Source organism: Oncorhynchus masou, chromosome 15, assembly GCF_036934945.1.
Source record: "Oncorhynchus masou masou isolate Uvic2021 chromosome 15, UVic_Omas_1.1, whole genome shotgun sequence".
NCBI lineage: Eukaryota > Metazoa > Chordata > Actinopteri > Salmoniformes > Salmonidae > Oncorhynchus > Oncorhynchus masou.
In genome coordinates this window covers 28,340,002-28,362,347 of record NC_088226.1, presented here as the reverse complement: position 1 = coordinate 28,362,347, position 22,346 = coordinate 28,340,002, and the positions used below count along the sequence as shown (strand labels likewise).

General features: G+C 45.5%; 1 protein-coding gene across 1 annotated transcript in view; it reads right to left on the bottom strand.

The window, feature by feature from the left end:
- The window catches only part of LOC135556086 (proline-rich protein 12-like), a 54,620-nt gene that overhangs the window by 27,717 nt on the left and 4,557 nt on the right, over window positions 1–22,346 (bottom strand). Inside the window, 6 exon segments of the mRNA XM_064989000.1 lie at window positions 4,774–4,848; window positions 12,312–12,512; window positions 13,760–17,800; window positions 17,803–18,098; window positions 18,238–18,399; window positions 18,666–18,820. Coding sequence (XP_064845072.1) covers window positions 4,774–4,848; window positions 12,312–12,512; window positions 13,760–17,800; window positions 17,803–18,098; window positions 18,238–18,399; window positions 18,666–18,820 — 4,930 coding nt within the window.

Here is a 22,346-nt window from a genome sequence, read left to right as displayed (position 1 = left end):
CTTACTGAATTTACAATAAAAAAATTACACAATGCTTTATTTACCATTAATTTATATTGGGCACAAAACAATTTGACACACAACCAAAACAAACAGCAAATGCATCCAACAAGTTTGTAGAGTCACAAGCTTGATGTAAACATTGCATGCTAGGAATATGGGACCAAATACTAATATTTTGACTACTTTAAGACACATACAGTGGGGAGAACTTTTGAGAAGTATTTGATAACCTGCAAAATTGGCAGTGTTTCCCGCTTACAAAGCTGTAATTTTTTTATCATAGCTACACTTCAACTGTGAGAGACGGAATCTAAAACAAAATGCAGAAAATCACATTGGATGATTTTTAAGTAATTAATTTGTATTTTATTGCATGACATAAGCATTTGATACATCAGAAAAGCAGAACTTAACCTTTGTTTGCAATTACAGAGATCATACGTTTCCTGTAGTTCTTGACCAGGTTTGCACACACTGCAGCAGGGATTTTGGCCCACTCCTCCATACAGACCTTCTCCAGATCCTTCAGGTTTCGGGGCTGTCGCTGGGCAATACAGACTTTCAGCTCCCTCCAAAGATTTTCTATTGGGTTCAGGTCTGGAGACTGGCTAGGCCACTCCAGGACCTTGATATGCTTCTTACGGAGCCACTCCTTAGTTGCCCTGGCTGTGTGTTTCGGGTCATTGTCATGCTGGAAGACCCAGCCACGACCCATCTCCAATGCTCTTACTGAGGGAAGGAGGTTGTTGGCCAAGATCTTGCGATACATGGCCCCATCCATCCTCCCCTCAATACGGTGCAGTCTTCCTGTCCCCTTTGCAGAAAAGCATCCCCAAAGAATGATGTTTCCACCTCCATGCTTCACGGTTGGGATGGTATTCTTGGGGTTGTACTCATCCTTCTTCTTCCTCCAAACACAGCAAGTGGAGTTTAGACCAAAAAGCTCTATTTTTGTCTCATCAGACCACATGACCTTCTCCCATTCCTCCTCTGGATCATCCACATGGTCATTGGCAAACTTCAGACGGGCCTGGACATGAGCTGGCTTGAGCAGGGGGACCTTGCGTGCGCTGCAGGATTTTAATCCATGACGGCGTAGTGTGTTACTAATGGGTTTATTTGAGACTGTGGTCCCAGCTCTCTTCAGGTCATTGACCAGGTCCTGCCGTGTAGTTCTGGGCTGATCCCTCACCTTCCTCATGATCATTGATGTCCCCACGAGGTGAGATCTTGCATGGAGCCCCAGACCGAGGGTGATTGACCGTCATCTTGAACTTCTTTCATTTTCTAATAATTGCGCCAACAGTTGTTGCCTTCTCACCAAGCTGCTTGCCTATTGCCCCGTAGCCCATCCCAGCCTTGCGCAGGTCTACAATTTTAGCCCTGATGTCCTTACACAGCTCTCTGGTCTTGGCCATTGTGGAGAGGTTGGAGTCTGTTTGATTGAGTGTGTGGACAGGTGTCTTTTATACAGGTAACGAGTTCAAACAGGTGCAGTTAATACAGGTAATGAGTGGAGAACAGGAGTGCTTCTTAAAGAAAAACTAACAGGTCTGTGAGAGCCGGAATTCTTACTAGTTGGTAGGTGATCAAATACTTGTGTCATGCAATAAAAATGCAAATTAATTACTTAAAAATATTACAATGTGATTTTCTGGATTTTTGTTTTAGATTCCGTCTCTCACAGTTGAAGTGTACCTATGATAAAATATTACAGACCTCTACATGCTTTGTAATTAGGAAAACCTGCAAAATCGGCAGTGTATCAAATACTTGTGCTCCCCACTGTAAGTGAATTTGTCCCAATACTTTTAGTCCCCTAAAAGTCAAAGATTCCTCCTTATTCAAATTCCTTATATTAAGCAAACCAGACTGCACCATTTTCTTGTTTTTTAAATGTATGGATAGCCAGGGGCACACTCCAACATTCAGAAACCATTTACAAATAAAGCCTGTATGTTTAGTGAGTCCGCCTTATCTTGATAAGGACTTGACCATTTCCTGTCCTGCTAAGCATTCAAAATGTAACTAAATACTGTTGAGTGTCAGGGAAAATGTATGGAGTAAAAAGTACATTATCTTCTTTAGGAATGAATGTAGTGACGTAAAAGTTGTCAAAAATATGAATAGTAAAGTACAGATACCATAAAAAAGGACTGAAGTAGCACTTTCAAGTATTTTTACTTAAGTACTTTACACCACTGCCTAAAACGGGGGCACTGTAAATTCTAAACAGTTCACCCGATATGGATGAATATCCTCAAATTAAATCTGATTGTCTGCACTTCATAGTCTCATATTCATTGTATCATTTCAAATCCAAAGTGCTGGAGTACAGAGTCAAAATAACAAAAAATGTATCACTGTCCCAATACTTTTGGAGCTCACTGTATATTGTTATATACAACCCAGGTATTTCAGCAGTGCATTGTACACTACACTATAATACCAAATGGTAGCACATAGAGTGACTCTTTTTACTTTGTCCTATTGAAGCACACTGGCTGATGGAGTTTGATGATGTAAAATTTACAGCCACATCCATATACAGAGAGTATTTAGTCAGCCACCAAGTTCTCCCACTTAAAAAGATGAGAGAGGCCTGTACTTTTCATCATAGGTACACTTCAACTATGACAGACAAAATGAGAAAAATCCAGAAAATCACATTGTAGGATTTTTAATGAATTTATTTGCAAATTATGGTGGAAAATAAGTATTTGGTCACCAACAAACAAGCAAGATTTCTGGCTCTCACAGACCTGTAACTTCTTCTTTAAGAGGCTCCTCTGTCCTCCACTCGCTACCTGTATTAATGGCACCTGTTTGAACTTGTTATCAGTATAAAAGACACCTGTCCACAACCTCAAACAGTCACAGTCCAAACTCCACTATGGCCAAGACCAAAGAGCTGTCAAAGGACACCAGAAACACAATTGTAGACCTGCACCAGGCTGGGAAGACAGAAGAAATGGAAGACATACAAGACCACTGATAATCTCCCTCGATCTGGGGCTCCACGCAAGATCTCACCCTGTGGGGTCAAAATGATCACAAGAACGGTGAGCAAAAATACCAGAACCACACGGGGGGACCTAGTGAATGACCTGCAGAGAGCTGGGACCAAAGTAACAAAGCCTACCATCAGTAACACACTACGCCGCCAGGGACTCAAATCCTGCAGTGCCAGACGTGTCCCCCTGCTTAAGCCAGTAGATGTCCAGGCCCGTCTGAAGTTTGCTAGAGAGCATTTGGATAATCCAGAAGAAGATTGGGAGAATGTCGTATGTTCAGATGAAACCAAAATAGAACTTTTTAGTAAAAACTCAACTCGTCGTGTTTGGAGGACAAAGAATGCTGAGTTGCATCCAAAGAACACCATACCTACTGTGAAGCATGGGGGTGGAAACATCAAGCTTTGGGGCTGTTTTTCTGCAAAGGGACCAGGACGACTGATCCGTGTAAAGGAAAGAATGAATGGGGCCATGTATCGTGAGATTTTGAGTGAAAACCTCCTTCCATCAGCAAGGGCATTGAAGATGAAACGTGGCTGGGTCTTTCAGCATGACAATGATCCCAAACACGCCACCCAGGCAACGAAGGAGTGGCTTCGTAAGAAGCATTTCAAGGTCCTGGAGTGGCCTAGCCAGTCTCCAGATCTCAACCCCATAGAAAATCTTTGGAGGGAGTTGAAAGTCCGTGTTGCCCAGCAACAGCCCCAAAATATCACTGCTTTAGAGGAAATCTGCATGGAGGAATGGGCCAAAATACCAGCAACAGTGTGTGAAAACCTTGTGAAGACTTACAGAAAACGTTTGACCTCTGTCATTGCCAACAAAGGGTATATAACACAGTATTGAGATAAACTTTGGTTATTGACCAAATACTTATTTTCAACCATAATTTGAAAATAAATTCATTAAAAATCCTACAATGTGATTTTCTGGATTTTTTTTCTTCTTATTTTGTCATTCATAGTTAAAGTGTACCTATGATGAAAAGTACAGGCCTCTCTTATCTTTTTAAGTGGGAGAACTTGCACAATTGGTGGCTGACTAAATACTTTTTGGCCCCACTGTATATGATTTGGTTTTACCTTCCAACCTAAATTTATGCAAATTTGATACATTTCTGAGGGGAAAATATAGAAATGTAGTGTTCAGAAGTTATCAAACTATATAAGCTACAGTAACGAGGCATGAGCATACTTTTGGTTCAGTAGTTATCAGTTTGGAGCACTTTGTTTAATTAAGAGATAGTTGTGTTGTCAAAAAATGACAAGAACATAATATCTAAAGGCAAGTGAATATTGCATTTTTAACACCAGATACTTAGATTGAATATGTGTCCAAATTGAAAGAGTATTTTGGTGAAGTTCATTGTTGTAAGTACTCAGTCAATCGAAAATAGAGTTGTGAAAATGACCCACATACTTGTGAAAATTGCACCTTAAATGTTTAAAAAAAACTTACACACACCAATGTGTGGTTCTCTTTTGTCTTTCCCCCCTATGCCCCTCCATCTTTATGCTCCACTAACCACAATATCTAACTACACACATAAACATCCAAAGGAGAGTTTGTGTTCCAGTCGACGTTAGCCCACCATTGTTCTGACTGAGGTAGAGCCTTCCCTGCAGCCTTCTTGCCTGGCGAGTTTCCCAGCGCTGAAGGGATCTCTGAGTTATATGACTTGTGAAATATGAGTAATGAATTATAGATGATACTGTGAGATATTAGGTGTAGCTAGGGACGGATTGAGGTTTCTCACCGTGTTGGAGAGCTTCTGCATGGCAGCCCAAGCCTCTGGGGTCAGCTGCTCATCCATGTCCCTCTCCCACGTCATCTGTGGAGGCCACAAAGAAAAGACATTAATCATATGTTCAAAAAACTATCGGCACTGCTGTGTGCTACAAGAGAGGTTTAATTAATGATTCAATTGATGATTGGTGAATTGACTGATTGACTTTGCATTGTTGTCTAGTTGACGTTATATTCCATTTTCTATAGAGTGACGTGAGGAAACCGGTCGCCACTGTTTTGACTGTTCAACCCGCTTCAAATCATGTAATATGGACATCTGAGCACACTTGATTAAGACTCAACAACAGTCTTAGTTGCACCACTGTGAAAATGTTGTATCATCTCTTCAATTAATTAAACTTACTGCATGATGTTAAAAAGGCATTAGAGTCAATTGACACCAGTATATTTTTATAATTGCAACAGCAATTCCACTCGACTCCACTCCTCTTCCCCCTACCCCTGCAAATCACACAGAAATGTACACTGTTCATTTCATTGGCCACTTTCCTGAGTCCACACTCTCCCTGTTGCTGAGGCAACAGCCGCCATTTTACTTTTACCATGACCAACCCGCAGACATCAACAGATGGAATCCAGAACATCAAACTCACACAAAAAGAATCCATCTTATCGATCTCTACCCCAACATAAGAAATACATTCAACCCCCCCATCCTATTATCATACATGGCTAGCTGCTGCTACACTGTAATGCTCAGATTACAATCACATATTGATAGAGGATGAGGTGACTTGAAGTGCTTTGAGCACCTGGAAAAGGGCCATGTAGATGTTAGGAAAATGTGGTATTATATGTACCATCTTAATGACTTCCTATGATATTCCGACCATTATTATACAAATACCGAATATAAATATACAGTGCCTTCAGGAAGTATTCACACCCCTTGACTTTTTCCACATTTTGTTGCGTTACATTCTGAATTTAAAATTGACTCAATTGAGATTTTGTGTCACTGGCTTACACACAATAACCCATAATGTCGAAGTGGCATTGTGTTTTTAGAAATATTTAGAAATGTATTCAAAATTAAAAGCTGAAATGTCTTCAGTCAATAAGTATTTAATCTCTTTGTTATGGCAAGCCTAAATACTGCAAGTTCAGGACTACAAATGTGCTTAAAAAGTCACATAAGAAGTTGGATTTACTCACTGAAATAATAGTGTTTAACATGATTTGGAATGACTACCTCATCTCTGTACACCACACAGAGCGGCAGGTAGCCTAGAGGTTAGAGCGTTGGACTAGTAACTGAAAAGTTGCAAGATTGAATCCCTTAGCTGACAAGGTAGAAAATCTGTCGTTCTGCCCCTGAACAAGGCAGTTAACCCACTGTTCCTAGGCCATCATTGAAAATAAGAATTTGTTCTTAAGTGACTTGGATATCTACACTGGAGTTACTTACCAAGATGACACTAAGTGGCCTAGTTACAGTTTTGACTTAAATCGGCTTGAAAATACATGACACTTCTTGAAAATGGCTGTCTAACAATGAGCAACTTGACAGAATTGAAGAATTAAAATAATAATAATGTGCAAATATTGTACAATCCAGGTGTTCAAAGCTCTTAGAGACTTTCCCAGAACGACTCACAGCTGTAATTATTGCCAAAGGTGATTCTAACTGTAAGTACAGACGCTGGGTACAGGGAGTGAACTTTTAATAAACACGGACATGAAACAGAACATGGACAGTGTCTGGACAGGGAAAACAAAACAACAATAATGCTGACACGGGGAACAAACGGAGGAACAGACAGATATAGAAGCGGCAATCAACAAAGTGAAGGAGTCTAGGTGAGTCCAATATTGTGCCGATGCGTGTAATGATGGTGACAGGTGTGCGTAATGATGGGCAGTCTGGTGCCCTCGAGCGCCGGGGGGGGAAGCAGGCATGACAGTACCCCCCCCCCCAAAAAAAAAAAAACCTGGGTGAGCCTGAAGGGCCAGGCCAAGACAGGGGAGTCGGACGAGCCGGCTGAGGGGTGGGAGCCTCACGAGCCGGCCGAGGCGTGGGCGCCAGCGGACCGGCTGAGGCATCACGTGGGGTGGGAGCCTGCCGAGCCAACCAAGGCTAGGAAACCAAGGCTCGAGCCACAGCTAAGGTGTGGAAGCCCGAAGAGCCAGCTGTGGCACCCCTGGTTCCTTTGGCAGTGGCCCCAGACCTGACGTCACCAACCAAAACAAAAAACAAAACTCCCTGATGCTTCAATTTGTGGTGTCAGCATTCTGTAAGGACAGATGCTGGGAGACAAGAAGCAAGTACAGGGAGTGAACATTTAATAAACACGGACATGAAACAGAACACGGACAGCGTCTGGACATGGAAAAACAAAACGACAATAATGCTTACACGGGGAACAAACTGAGGAACAGACAGATATAGAAGGGGCAATCAACAAAGTGAAGGAGTCCAGGTGAGTCCAATATTGTGCTGATTCGCGTAATGATGGTGACAGGGGTGCGTAACGATGGGCAGGAAGAGCGGGAGCAGGCGTGGCACTAACATGTATTGACTCAGGGGTGTGAATACTTATGTAAATTTGATATTTCTGTATTTCATTTTCAATACATTTGCAAACATTTCTAAAAACATGTTTTCACTTTGTCATTATGGGGCATTATGTGTAGATGGGTGAGATTAAAAAATACTTAATCCATTCTGATTTTAGGCTGTAACACAACAAAATGTGGAATAAGTCAAGGGGTATATACACTTTCTGAAGGCATTGTAAATATTGTATACTATATATGCTGAATTTAAATATATAAAGTCAGATGTAGATTAAAAACTTACTCGTTATCACATCTAGTAGATGTCCAAGTTATTTTTTTGGACTAGTTGTTCATATCAGAAATATTTCAGTTTTCTATGCAAAAGGTTTGTCAGTTTAAATGTAAGATTCCTCCCTCCCAAGCTGGTGTGTATAATGTGACAAGAAAGAGGAGAAAACTCTCAGGTTTGGTCACACACCACAGAGCATCAAATCCCAAAAAATATGTATTGTAAAATGATTACTGATTTGACGTGATCCAAACCCCCAACCCTTTCATAAGTAAAAAAAATACAATTCCTACACTATGTGCATGACAGACAGATTTACACTTCAAATAACTTTGTTGTTCTCACTTTGTAATGAGAAGCTCTGCCGAACATGAATAATTAGAAACATATATCAGGTACACCCACTAATGAGAAGAAATCTCTTTCAAAACCTCAGATACTGTAGCTACAGCGCGTAACAACAAATCAACAGTGAAGTACTGACCAGCGAGTTCAGTAGAAAAATAATCATCATTGCTGATGAAATATTCAAAAATGTCATCTTTGTTTATTTTAAATCATAGCAATGCATCACTACGGATTCTCTGAAACTATCCCTTAGTGTCCAATAGAGAGAGGCCTCCCTATCACCCTTGCCCAAGGATGTACATGTAGTGGTAAATAAGTTGGGATAAAGCTGAACACTGGTCAAAATGACAGATGGTGAGTGAAGTAAACATTAACGCAAACAATAATAACGTAATAGGTACTATTTCCAAAATAAAAAGGTGAATAAACAGTATTCACTAGCGAGGCATGATATATCGGTGAACATATCGGAATCGGCAGAAATTAGCTAAAAATGCCAACATCGGTATCGGCCCGATGTCTAGTTTAACGCCGATGTGAAAAACCAATGTCACAGCTGACGTGCATATCTATATTATGTACGTACATGATGTAATGACGCCACAGAAAATTTTGCGCTGCACCTGCAACACAGCATTCCTAACCCAGCCCACTGCTGTGTGGATCGAGCAGTCAACAAGTCAAGCAGTCATTTGAAAGAGTAAAAACATTTCAGCGAGACAACTCAAAGGCGAAATCCATTTAACGCCAAGATAATGGAATTCATTGCCCTTGACAATCAACCCTTCTCTGTCGTGGGTGATGTTGGCTTTTGCAACTGATCGAGCACCAGTACACACTAATGTTACCAAGTGCGCTATTGTTCAGATGTTGCCCTACCGGAGTTACATAGTAATAGCATCACCGCAATTAGCTTCACAACATACTATGGAACGCGTTTGGGTCTTTGCGTCGCAAAAAAGAAACACGTCAAATAGCACAATTTGACAATAACACTATTTGACGCGTTAAATAAACGCTTCATTTGACATGTCAAATAACACAGTTCTATTAGAGAATGTTGTGTGTTCTGAATTTGCACGTGCAAGCCAAGCGCCACCACTACTATCAGTAGCACTGTCGAAGCTGTACAAAAAAGTCTGCAAACAAGCAAACACCGGCCACGAACGATGTGTTTACAATACCGTGTTGGTAATAAAGCATTATTTGTTCGACCGCAACTTCTGGGGTAGCTAGTTTTAGCTTGGTACCGAGCTAGCACCAATACAACCAGCCTGAAAACAATGACCAGGAGAAACTGCAGTCATTTTCAGTATTCTTAGCAATGATTTAGGAATCCTTGTGAGTAAGTATTAGCTAGCCACAATAAGGATTAGCACACAATAGTGGAATTTGCGTTTTGCCCTCAAAATAAAAGTACCTCTTTGAAAGTGATACAGAAGGTTACAATTGGGGAAATCATGCCATGTTTAGACTAGATAATGGTAAACAAGGTTAGAATGTGAAGCGATGTAATGGGGTATCAGTCTACTCGGTGACACCCACAGAACACAACTGTGAAGAGTTTACACAAATATTAACGTTGTAGCTCTTATCGCGGGACTGTGACTGTGTGAAATCACCTCTACAGTCAGCCTATTGTGTGTATTGACATTCATATTGCACTGTACAGCTTTACCTAAGGATTGGGGATCAATGAAATGGGGTAACAGTCTACTCAATACCCAAGATATATTTTCCCAACATCCTCCTCAGAGTTATCAGACTCCAAAACATCCACGCAGTATTGCTTTTTCTCTGGAATAGTGTTCAATACACATAGGTTGACAATAAATGTGTCTCAATTCACAGTTGTTTCAGAGTCCCGCAACAAGAGCTACGATGCTAATGTTCTCTGGGTGCCACTGAGTAGACTGATACCACATGTCATTGATCCACAATCCATAGGTAAGGCTGTACAGTGAAATAAGTATGCCCCCAAATGCAATTCTAAAGTATAATACATCCAGTGTGATTTCAACAGATTTTTGTCAAATTAACAAATGTTTGTTGATTTTAAATAACAACAGTCCAACCTTGTTTAGCATGACCTATTCAATTATGGCATAATTCTACTATTTTTAAGCATTTTCATCACTGTCAATTACATACTTTTATTTTGAAGGCTAACCGCAAAGTCCACTATTGTGGCTAATCCTTTTTGTGGATAGCTTCACATTTGATGGGTCCAACCACCAGTAATCAAATAAGAACTGTCTTATAAATGAGGGTTAAATGAACAACGAAATAGCACAGCAAGTAAGTGAAAGAAATAGGTTTTGATTATGTTTTACTGGTAATGGGGACATACGTAAATGCCAACAAAATTACTTTTTGATCAGTGTGTGTATGTGTGTGTGTGTAACCTTTATTTAACTAGGCAAGTCAGTTAATATCAAATTATTATTTTAAATGGCGGCCAACCCGGACGACGCTGGGCCAAATGGGCGCTGCCCTATGGGACCAATCACGTCCGGTGGTGATACAACCTGGATTTGGTATCGGCCAAAAATGTCATATCGGTGCATCACTAGTATTCAAGCAACTCCCTGCCCTTTCCCTTTGAAATAGTTCCTGATGTACGAAGAGGGAGACACCCTGGACCCAAACTGCTACAGACCTATATCCATCCTGCCCTGCCTATCTAAGGTCTTCGAAAGCCTAGTCAACAAACAGATCACTGACCATTTCGAATCCCATCGTACCTTCTCCGCTGTGCAATCTGGTTTCCGAGCCGGTCACGGGTGCACCTCAGCCACGCTCAAGGTACTAAACGATATCATAACCACCATCGATAAAAGACAGTACTGTGCAGCCGTCTTCATCGACCTGGCCAAGGCTTTCGACTCTGTCAATCACCATATTCTTATTGGCAGACTCAGTAGCCTCGGTTATTCTAATGACTGCCTTGCCTGGTTCACCAACTACTTTGCAGACAGAGTTCAGTGTGTCAAATCGGAGGGCAGGTTGTCGGTTCCTCTGGCAGTCTCGATGGGGGTGCCACAGGGTTCAATTCTAGGGCCGACTCTATTCTCTGTATATATCAATGATGTTGCTCTTGCTGCGGACGATTCCCTGATCCACCTCTACGCAGACGACACCATTCTTTATACTTCCGGCCCTTCCTTGGACACTGTGCTATCTAACCTCCAAACGAGCTTCAATGCCATACAACACTCCTTCCGTGGCCTCCAACTGCTCTTAAACGCTAGTAAAACCAAATGCATGCTTTTCAACCGTTCGCTGCCTGCACCCGCACGCCCGACTAGCATCACCACCCTGGATGGTTCTGACCTAGAATATGTGGACATCTATAAGTACCTAGGTGTCTGGCTAGACTGTAAACTCTCCTTCCAGACTCATATCAAACATCTCCAATCTAAAATCAAATCTAGAGTCGGCTTTCTATTCCGCAACAAAGCCTCCTTCACTCACACCGCCAAACTTACCCTAGTAAAACGGACTATCCTACAGATCCTTGACTTCGGCGATGTCATCTACAAAATAGCTTCCAATACTCTACTCAGCAAACTGGATGCACCACTGCGACCTGTATGCTCTAGTCGGCTGGTCCTCGCTACATATTCGTCGACAGACCCACTGGCTCCAGGTCATCTACAAGTCCATGCTAGGTAAAGCTCCGCCTTATCTCAGTTCACTGGTCACGATGGCAACACCCACCCGTAGCACGCGCTCCAGCAGGTGTATCACACTGACCATCCCTAAAGCCAACACCTCATTTGGCCAACTTTTCCTTCCAGTTCTCTGCTGCCTGTGACTGGAATGAATTGCAATAATTGCTGAAGTTGGAGACTTTTATCTCCCTCACCAACTTTAAACATCTGCTATCTGAGCGGCTAACCGATCGCTGTAGCTGTACATAGTCCATCGGTATAAATAGCCCACCCAATTTACCTACCTCATCCCCATACTGTTTTTATTTATTTACTTTTCTGCTCTTTCGCACACCAGTATCTCTACCTGCACATGATCATTTGATCATTTATCACTCCAGTGTTAATCTGCTAAATTGTAATTATTCGCCTACCTCCTCATGCATTTTGCACACAGTGTATATAGACTCTTTTTTTTCTACTGTGTTATTGACTTGTTTATTGTTTACTCCATGTGTAACTTTGTGTTCACACTGCTATGCTTTATCTTGGCCAGGTCGCAGTTGTAAATGAGAACTTGTTCTCAACTAGCCTACCTGGTTAAATAAAGGTGAAAAAATAATAAAAAAAGGTTAACGGAAAAAGGCATCTAAACAGCAGGTAGAATCCAAAAAAGACAAAGGCAGATGCACTCACCTCCTGGGCTTGAGCTTTCTGCTTCATCTTCTCCTGGCTCCTGGTCATGGTCATGTCCATCCCAGCAGTGGGTCCAGGACTCAGGCCCAGGGAGGGAGCCGAGCCCACTGACCCGTCAGAGAGAACCGGGTCGGTGCTGGACAGGGAGTCTGTCCTTAGCAAGGAGTCAGAGGGAGACACAGAGGGAATAGGCAGCTTGATCTGAGAGATGTAAAGAAGGGATGGAGAAGATTGATGGGTGTCGTGAAAAGAGGAAAAGAGACCGAAGGACAGAAGGAGGAATGAGGGTATTTGGGGAATGGCGAGGGGAAGAGAAAGGGATAGTTGAAGTGATGGGTATAGGGATAGAGGAAGAGAAAATGCAGAGAGAAAGAGAGTTAGTGGGGTAAGTTGGTGGGATAACACAAATTATTTTTTACAGTGCCTTCAGAAAGGATTCACCCCCCTTGACTTTTTCAACATTTTGTTGAGTTACAGGCTGAATTTAAAATTGATTAAATTGAGATGTTGTGTCACTGGCACAATAACACAATAGCCCATAATGTCCGAGTGGAATTAATTAATTACATATTAATAAAAAAATTAAACGCTGAAATGTCTTGAGTCAATAAATATTGTTATTGCAAGCCTAAATAAGTTCAGGAGTAAAAATGTGCTTAACAAGTCTCACAAGTCACATAATAAGTTGCATGGACACAACACATCACTGAGTACCAGTCTGCATATTTTCAAGCATGGTGGTGGTTGCATCATGTTATGGGTATGTTTGTCATCGGCAAGGACTAGGAGTTTTTTGGGGGATAAAAAAGCACAGAGGAAAACCTGGTTCAGTCTGCTTTTCAACAGACCGGGGAGACAAATTCATCTTTCAGCAGGACAAAAACCTAAAACACAAGGCCAAATATTCCCTGGAGTTGCTTACCAAGACGACATTGAATGTTCCTGAGTGGCCTAGTTATAGTTTTGACTTAAATAGGCTTGAAAATCTTTGGCAAGACTTGAAAATGGCTGTCTAGAAATTATCAACAACCAACTTGACAGAACTTGAAGAATTTTAAAAAGAATAATGTGCAAATATTGTACAATCCAGGTGTGGAAAGCTCTTAGACTTTCCCAGAAAGACTCACAGCTGTAATCATTGACAAAGAAGTTTCTAACATGTATTTACTCAGGGGTGTGAACACCTATGTCTGTATTCATATCTGTATTTCAATAACAATGCATTTGCTAAGATTTCTAAAAACACGTTTTCAGTTTGTCATAATAGGGTGTTGTCTGTAGATGGATGAGATTTTTTTTAAATTGAATCCATTTTGAATTCAGGCTATAACACAACAAAATGTAGAATAAGTCAAGGGTATGAATACTTTCTGAAGGCACTGTAAGCTTTACGGAGTCCATACAACTCACTATCTAAACATGATATCACTCGCTCATGTCTCCCTTACCTTGATAGGCTTGAAAGTTTTATGGTGCTGTGGATGCTGTGCTTGTTGTTGTTGATGAAGGTGTTGTAGGTGCTGCTGCTGTTGGTGTTGAGGTTGTAGATTTTGCTGCGGTTGGAGGTGATGGTGTTGGTGCTGCTGTTGTTGAAAGTGCTGTTGTTGGTGGAACTGCTGTTGTTGTTGCTGATATTGGAGGTCGGGAACTTTGTTCATGTCTTGGTGCATCTCTATCATCCCTTCCTCCTTCCTGCCACGCCCCCTACCCCGCCCTCGACCCCTGCGGGTCTCCCCGCCTACATTTCCCATCAGCCCCCTACAGTAGGGCGGCTCCGGGAGCGGGCGGATGCGAGGGCGCCCTCTGGGCCGAGGTGGCCCTTCACGTTTGGGTTTGGTTGGTTTCCTGCCCCTCTTCTTGGGCCCGTCGTGGGGTAGGAGATGTGGAGGGGGGCCAAGGGAGGGGTAGCCGGACGGGTGGCAGAAGTCCAGGTCACCCATCAGAGGGCTGAGGGAGCCCATCCCCGAGGCCCCTCCTCCTCCAGCCTTCCTGCAGCTGGACACCAGGTCGGGGAGGAGGTCAGGGAGCCGCCGGCTGTTCAGGCGGATGTCAGCGGGAACATCAGCCTTGTCCTCGTCGCCCTCAAACTCGTACTCCTGGGCGTAGTTCTTCTTGGCCTGCGGCTGCGGGTCGCGGCGCTGCTTCAGCAGGTGGAAGGAGCTGGTCTTCAGCAGCTTCTTGGGTCGGGAGGAGCAGAAGATAGGCGACGTCAGCCCGGCCAGACCAGAACCTCCACCCACACCCGTACCCCTAATCATCTTGTTGGCGGAGCTGTCCCCAGGAACTCCCTCTGGACCCCCCAAGCCAGTCTGGGACTGGATGAGGCCGAGCTGCTCTGTGTTCACAGTGGAGGGGAGCTCATGGGTTTTCAGGGAGTCCAGGTCCAGATGTATGGTGCTGTTTTCTGTTTCCGTGAGGCCGTGGCAGTACCCGTAACCATGGTCGCCATGGTGACCCATCACATCATACACACCTCTTCCATCACTGGTCTTGACGTCCTCCATGCTGTCTGGTCCCTGTCCAGGTGCCTCAGACATACCTTCCTGGACCCCTTGGCCTGCCCCGGGACCCCCGGCGCAGCTCGACTTGGAGTAGTCGTCAGAGCAGAACATATCCTCCATGCCGGGAAAGAAGGAGCGATCCTCATCCTGTAAGAGGGAGTCTGGGAAACAGATGGAGGTCAGAGGCACAAACCTGTGCTGCTGCTGCTGACCTTGGTTCTGGCCCGCTTTCCCCACGGGGCTCACAGTGTCAAACTGGTGCTCTTTGAGCTGGTCCAACTGGGATTGGCAGAGCTGGGGCTCCTGGTCCCTCTGATGGGACAGAGGCTGCTGCTGGGGCCCTGCGTTGGTCTCCAGGTGGTGGGAGTGGTGGTGGGCATGGATGTGCGGGAGGGGGTGGTGCGGGTGGGTCTGCTGTTGGTGATGGACGTGGGGGTGGTGTGGGTTGAGGTGGTGCAGGTGGGAGGGTGTGGTTATGCCCAGGTCTGGCTCGGAGAGGAAGTTGTGAAGCTTGGAGGCTGTTTGTTGGGAGTGGTGATGAGACGGAAGCCTGTGCTGCTGCTGTTGTTGTCTGTGTCCGTCACTACTGCCCCCATCTCCTCCCCCCACCCCACTTCTATCCGCGGCCCCTCCACTGTCTCTACTGTTGGCCCGAGACAGGGTGCGCTCCAGCATGTCCAGAGGAGAAACCGAGTTCTGGCTGGCTTGGCTCTGGCCATAGTGGGCCTCCATAGCCTGTGACTGGAGTTGGAGCTGCAGCTGGGATTGAGCCTGGGGCTGGGGATCCACGCCCACTTGTCCCCCAGGCTCTGCCTCTCCACCTGCCCCCATCATGGCCTGCTGACTCATGGAGTGCTGCTGCTGCTGAGAAGCAGCTTGCTGGGTGTCCATCTTGTTGCGGGTAGTGTGGGACAGAACAGACTGGAGCATGTGGGCAGAGGGAGGCTGCTGGGGCTGGTTTGGGGGGGAGTCCATGAGGGAAAGGGAGGATTGGGGCTGTCGAGCCTGCTGCTGCAGTTCGGGTGTCTTCCGCAGGTATGGCAGCTCTGACGGGTCGGGAGGCTTTTTGAGCTCCATGTGAGGGTGGATGTGGGAGTGGGGGTGGGCATGTTGAGAGTGCTGGGTGTGTTGGGGATGTGAGGGGACCTGCGAGGGATGGTGGGGGTGCTGGGAGTGAGGGTGTTGGGAGTAAGGGTCGCCCCTGCCGTATTGCACAACTGAGCCGAGGGAGTCGTGTTGCTGCGGATAGGAGACGTGAGGGTTGGGATGTGAGAGGGAGTCTGCCCCCCCTCTTCCTCCGCTGGCCCCTGCTCCAGACAGCCCTTGTTCGTTCTTGGCCTGCTGCTGCTGTTTCTTCAGAGACATCTCCAGCTGGCTCTCCAGGCCACCTCCGCTGACGTTACCTGCAGTACCGGGAACCATGCTGTTGGTGGCGCTGTTGGTGCGGATGACGCTCTGGAGGTGGTAGCGCTCCTCTGAGGCCTTGTTCAGGTCGTAGGCCAGACCTTTGCCCCCATCCCTGGCCTGAGTGATGGACTGGGGCGGCTGCTGCTGGGGGTGGTGCTGGGACGGGTGGGATGCAGGGCTCTGGGCATGCAGCAAGTGCTGGATCAGGAAGTCCTCGTCATCTTCCTCGTCTTGGGAGCGCTCTACTCCCAGCATGTCAGTGTCTGGCTTGGGCTTGGGGGGCGTGGGGTGGTAGGACTGAGGCTGGGGGCCTCGGGTGTCGGGGTAGCCCTGCGGAGAGGACAGGAAGGCAGGGGAGAGGACGGAGGAGAGGTATTTGTTTCCCCCGGGGGACTGAGCAGGACGGGCGGGAGCAGGAGAGTGCAGCCCAGGTCGAATGATGCTGGAGGGAGAAGGGCTGGAGTCAGGGAGGTGGTATGATCTGCTACCACCTGATCCTGCACCCCCAACTCCTGATCCACCTCTACCAGCCCCGGACCCTGCCCCGCTGCCGGCTGACCCTCCACCCCCTCCAGACCCCAGGAGGGCAGGGGAGTGCCTTGGGCCACCGTATCCCAACGAGGGACTGCCTGCTCCCCCAAGGGAGGTAGGCAGCGAGCTGTATCCTGAGTCCGTCCCGTAGACCACCTCGGCAGAGAAGGAGCGGCCTCCTGGCCCTAGTCCTCCATACCCTTTCCCAGAACTCCCAGGGCCAGAGGTCAGGTCCTGGGCCTGGGGGGAGCTGAAGCCCCCATAGGGCTGGTGGGAGTGTGAGGGAGGGGGCTGGCTGGGTGAGTATGACTGCTGCTGGGGAGGTGTCTGTCCAGGGAGGCCTGCGGTGGGCTTGACGGGGGCCACAGGGGAGCCATATGCTGACAGGCAGGGTTTAGGAGGAGGCTGCTGGGCTGGGGCGGATGAGACTGGGGGGGGAGGGGGCGCCGACTGAGTTGGGGGCTGCTGTCTGGAGGGGGCAGACGAAGAGCTGGAGGAAGGGTTAGCATTGGAGTTTGAGGAGGACGAGGAGGTGGAGGAGGCTGAGGGTGGGGTGTGGGGAGTTCGGGACGACGAGGAGCCCGAGGAGGAGTAGCCACTACTGGAGCTGGAGTTCTTAGCCCCTTTCCCTAGACTTCCACCTGACCCTGACGAGGAGGCGGCTGAGGAGGTGTACGGGGTCTGGATGATGGGGTGGTACACTTGGTCTGAACGGGGGGAGGGTTTGGGGTCTGCTGAAGGGCTCTGCTCCCCCAGCGGACTGCAGGACACCCCTCCATGCCGGTGGTGGGAAATCTGCTGGTACCCCGATGCCCCACAGCTGAGGTAGTGCTGCAGGGGATGGGGGGCTGAGGAGGAGAGCTGCGACTGAGCCGGAGAGGAGCGCTGGTAGTGCTTGATCACGCTGTCCTGCCGTGGGATGGCCCTTTCCTGGGTTGGCGGGGGGGCTGGTGCCGATGAGAACACAGAGGCGTTGTACAACTGGGAAGACTGGTCCTGGAGCTGGGAGGACAGCAGGTTAAACTGGGGAGGGGGTAGATGGCGGCCTGACGAGGAGGAGGTTTGCGGGGGCCTGTGGGGTCCTGTGACCCTCGGTAGGCGGCGCCCTGCGAGGAGAGTAGGCGGTCGAAGCCAAGGCTGGACTGGGAGGGTGTCTTGATGTGCAGCAGGGGGTCGTGGGGGGACAGGAGGCCGTTGGACGTGGGGCTGAAGGTGGGGGAGTCCTGGAGGGAGAGCGAGGAGCCAGGGAAGGACCGCCCGGAAAAGGAGGCTGGGTGCTGGTAGGCCGAGAGGGAGGAGGAGGGGAAGGAGCCAGACCCGATGAAGAGCTCTGGCTGAGTGTGCATCGCTATGGGAAATGGAGATAGAGAAAAAGACAAGTAACAGAGATTATTAGAAATGTGCTGCTGTCCTTCATAACACTTAGAAAATGATGAACACGACTCAATTGTACTTGAGTATTACTCATGACTGGCTCCTGCACTCACCAGTCTGCCAGGAGGGTGTTCGGAACTGGGAGAGGAGGGAGGAGGCTGAGGGGGGTGGCTGCCGACCCTGGGACTCTAGTGCTGAAATCAAGTTCATGACAGATGGGTCTGGACCAGAGGGACTGGCATGGTGTAGCCCAGTATCAAACAGCCCAGATAAGCCTAGAGGACATAGACACAAAAGCATTTACTCAACCACCCACATTTTTCTGTTTAAAGTGACTCATCTAAACAAAAGTCTAATCTAAACAAAAACAATTTGATAGAGAGAAAAATTTACATTCTCCCTGACTGTGTATAGGATAGGACAATATTGTATTGTACTGTAATAACAGGTATACTAACATTCTATATGACAACCTTTTGGCATCATGCAGAGACCTCAATTTTACATATGAATCAAGGTTCATATTAGCCCGGCCCCTTACCTAGACTCCGCCCAGCCCCCCATGCCCCGCCCTGTCCAGAGCTGCCAGGATGGTGATTGGTTGTGTAGCCCTGCAGAGGGTGGGGTGTGCCATAAGCCTGGCGATGGAGCAGCTCTGAGTCCGGATGGGAGGACCTAGAACTCCCATACACCAGGCTGAGGAAAGAAGGGAGAAAGGGGAGAAAAATGAATCATAATGAAAAGATGCATTATTCTTCTATATCGGGGTTATCTAAATCCTGGTATCGAGATCTGCAGTACAGCTGTTTTTCTTTTCTCTTTGGTAGATAATTGATTGATTAATGTAGCCTAATTGATTGGCCAGAGAGTCCACTCACTTAGTGTCTCAGGTCGGAATCAATCTCTGATTATAGGGTGAATGTATGTAATGTTGTCTCATAGTTCTTCAATCAATCAATCATGAAAACCAGAAGTGCTGCAGGCTTGATACATCCGAATTGGGATACTCGTGTTGTTTACCAGGGGTATTCAAATCTTACTCTACGAAGTCCATAGTACTGCTGGGTTTTTTTTCAACCTGATTCCCCCTGACCTGATGTCCCAGGTCTAACTCAGTCCCTGAATACTAGAAGAACAAAAAAAGCAGTAAAACTGACTTTGAGGTCAAGATCTGAATTTGAGGGTTGCATACGAATAGTGAGGCAAGAGAAGTATTGTGCGTACAGGATATTACTGATAACCCATCATCATCAATTAGGCCTAGATACGGCTACTTTTTTGAAAGCTTACAGCATTTTCCATAACAACTTCTGTTATTAAATAACAAATAAATAGTTAATTTCCCAACCAAAATACCTGTAAACATCCAACAAAATGGTGATGGCATGGCAAATGGAAAAATGGCAAATGGAAAAATGTCTAAAGTGTCCTTTAGTAGTAGTGTGAAGGAATCAGCAAATGCAAGGCTCTCTGCACCGACTTTAGATAAAATCCTGTTCTAACCACAAAGCCTCAACAACAACAATGCATTTTGGTCCCGGCTGACAGTCTCCCAGGCTTTGGTGATGGATTACCTTTCTAATCTATCTATACTCTCTTGTAGAGTTGTTTACTTGGGTATACTCCATACTGTATACAGGCAATATCGCCCTTTCCAGCCCACACCATATAAAATCTGAGCCTTGCATTTTACACGGGGTAACCTAACACTCAAAATAAGGTATTGTTCATCAATATCAGCCTCTGAATAGAACTGGGAGCAACATTCAAATGAAAGTCTGAATGAAAAGAAAGATGTTTAACAATCACCCCCACTTCCAATCACTTACTTGCACAGAGGAGAAAAACAACACCCAAACATAGAGGCCGTGTTCTAAATGGCCTGGTCAAAAGTATGGCGCTATGAAGGAATAGGGTGCCATTTGGGATGCAATAGGGTGCCATTTGGGATGCAATAGGGTGCCATTTGGGATGCAACCAGAGTCTCAGAGAACAGAAAATCTCCACAGAGTCAAGAAATCAAAGGTTGGGCATGGTCATGAGATCACCACACTACAGTGCAGTGTAGTCTCTACATTTAAATTATATTCTTTCCTTCATTCATTAATGTGGAATACACTCAAAACTATTATGCATAAAAAACGTATTATTAACTGTTAACTTTTAAAGTCCTGTGGTTCTATTTTTGAACTGCCCGATAACCATGGCCTTTTATCAATTAGATTTGCTCGCCTCCTGCGTCCTCTCTCCTCTGTCCTCTCTCGCCTCCTATTGAAAAAGGTCAAAGGTAATTGAGGAGAGGCAGCGAGGAGTGGGAAAGTGGATGAAAATGGCTTGTATGAAATGAGACTCTCCTTCTCCAATCGCGCGTCATCAGGCAAATTAAGTTTACAGGGTGGAATCCCAAATTAAATGTATAAACTGATGAAAACGATTAAGCCAGTGCAAGACCTTTTATAGATAAAAGGATAAGTAGCATATTGTTTTTACATGTTTGCATGCTTTTCTCCATCAATAAAACAATAGCTGATTCAAAGGGGGTATGATTTCAAAACTCTTCCGTGAAGGATTCAGGTAGGATACACTTCTCAAGTTACTATATGCTTCCTCGCCAAAATGAGGCCATCAAATCAAGTACATTTTTATTGGTCACATACATATGCTTAGCAGATGTTATTGCGAGTATAGCGAAATGCTTATGGGGGGAGGACTGTCTTCTGTTTGCCTGCAAGCGAATTTACACACTCCTCGACCACTCATCGGTTTCCGGGTCACGGAGGAGAGGACGGAGGATGGTATTTTTCTCAAACGAGAAAACCGCTGTATCACACTTTGGTTCCCTTCAGTGTAATGTGATGTTGATTGGCCACCAATCAACCAATCGTGTGACTCTGTGGCTAACCACCTTAGCTGATTGGAAATGCTGTTCCCCAGACATGCATAGACAGCTAGCAGCAGAGGCGAGTGGTTATGGCTGGACAACAAAGTGGTGAGGCAAGACCCAGTGGTTTTATTGATAAAAGTGTGGTGACTGTCTGAGTGTGTCGGATGCTGACTCCTCCTCCTCCTCCGCGCTAAGTTTAACCATGGCTTGGTTAGCGTACGCCACTCTCTGACTCAGGAATCAAAGTGTGTGTGTGTGTGGGGGGGGGTTTAATCATTCTCTGAATATGACCCATCAGTGTGTTCAGTATTCTTGAGTTTGACACATCCATATATTCTATTGAAATCTTCATAATATGTTAACAAATAGATATAATTATGGCTAAATGCTAAAATTTCAAACTGAACCCTAATCCCTAAATGTGGATTTCTATGTTTAAGAAACTGGTTCCATTGAAATGAATAGTTCTGGATAGTGTAACGATTTTCCTCCTCTTCTGACGAGGAGTATGAAGGATCGGACCAATGCGCAGGGTGGTAAGTGTTCATGTTATTTTAATAACTCAGAACACGAGAAAATACCAAAAGAACATAGTGCAGGAAAGAAGTGATAATCGAAACAGTCCTGTAAGGTGCAGCAACACAAAACAGGACACAACTACCCACAAAACCCATGTGGGCAAGAGCTACCTAAGTATTGTTCTCAATCAGAGACAACGACAGACAGCTGTCCCTGATTGAGAACCATAGGCCAAAAAACAAAGAAATACAAAAACATAGAAAAAATAACAAGAACGCCCACCCTAGCCTAATCAAAATAGAGAATAAAAAGTCTCTCTATGGCCAGGGCGTGACAGATAGAGTTTGACCGATTAATCGGATTTGCTGATTAATTAGAGGTCGATTTCAAATTTTCATAACAATCGGAAATCAATATTTTTGGACACCTTTATTTAATCTTTATTCAACTCGGCACGTCAGTTAAGAACACATTCTTATTTTCAATGACAGCCTAGGAACAGTGGGTTAACTGCCTCGTTCAGGGGCAGAACGACAGATTTTCACCTTGTCAGCTCGGGGGATCCAATCTTGCAACCTTACAGTTAACTAGTCCAACTCAATAACGACCTGCCTCTCGTTGCACTCCACAAGGAGATTGCCTGTTACGCGAATGCAGTAAGCCAATGTAATTTGCTAGCTAGTATTAAACTTATCATATAAAAAACAATCAATAAATCATAATCACGAGTTAACTACACATGGTTGATGATATTATTAGATATTATCTAGCGTGTCCTGCGTTGCATATAATCTGACTGAGCATACAAGTATCTAAGTA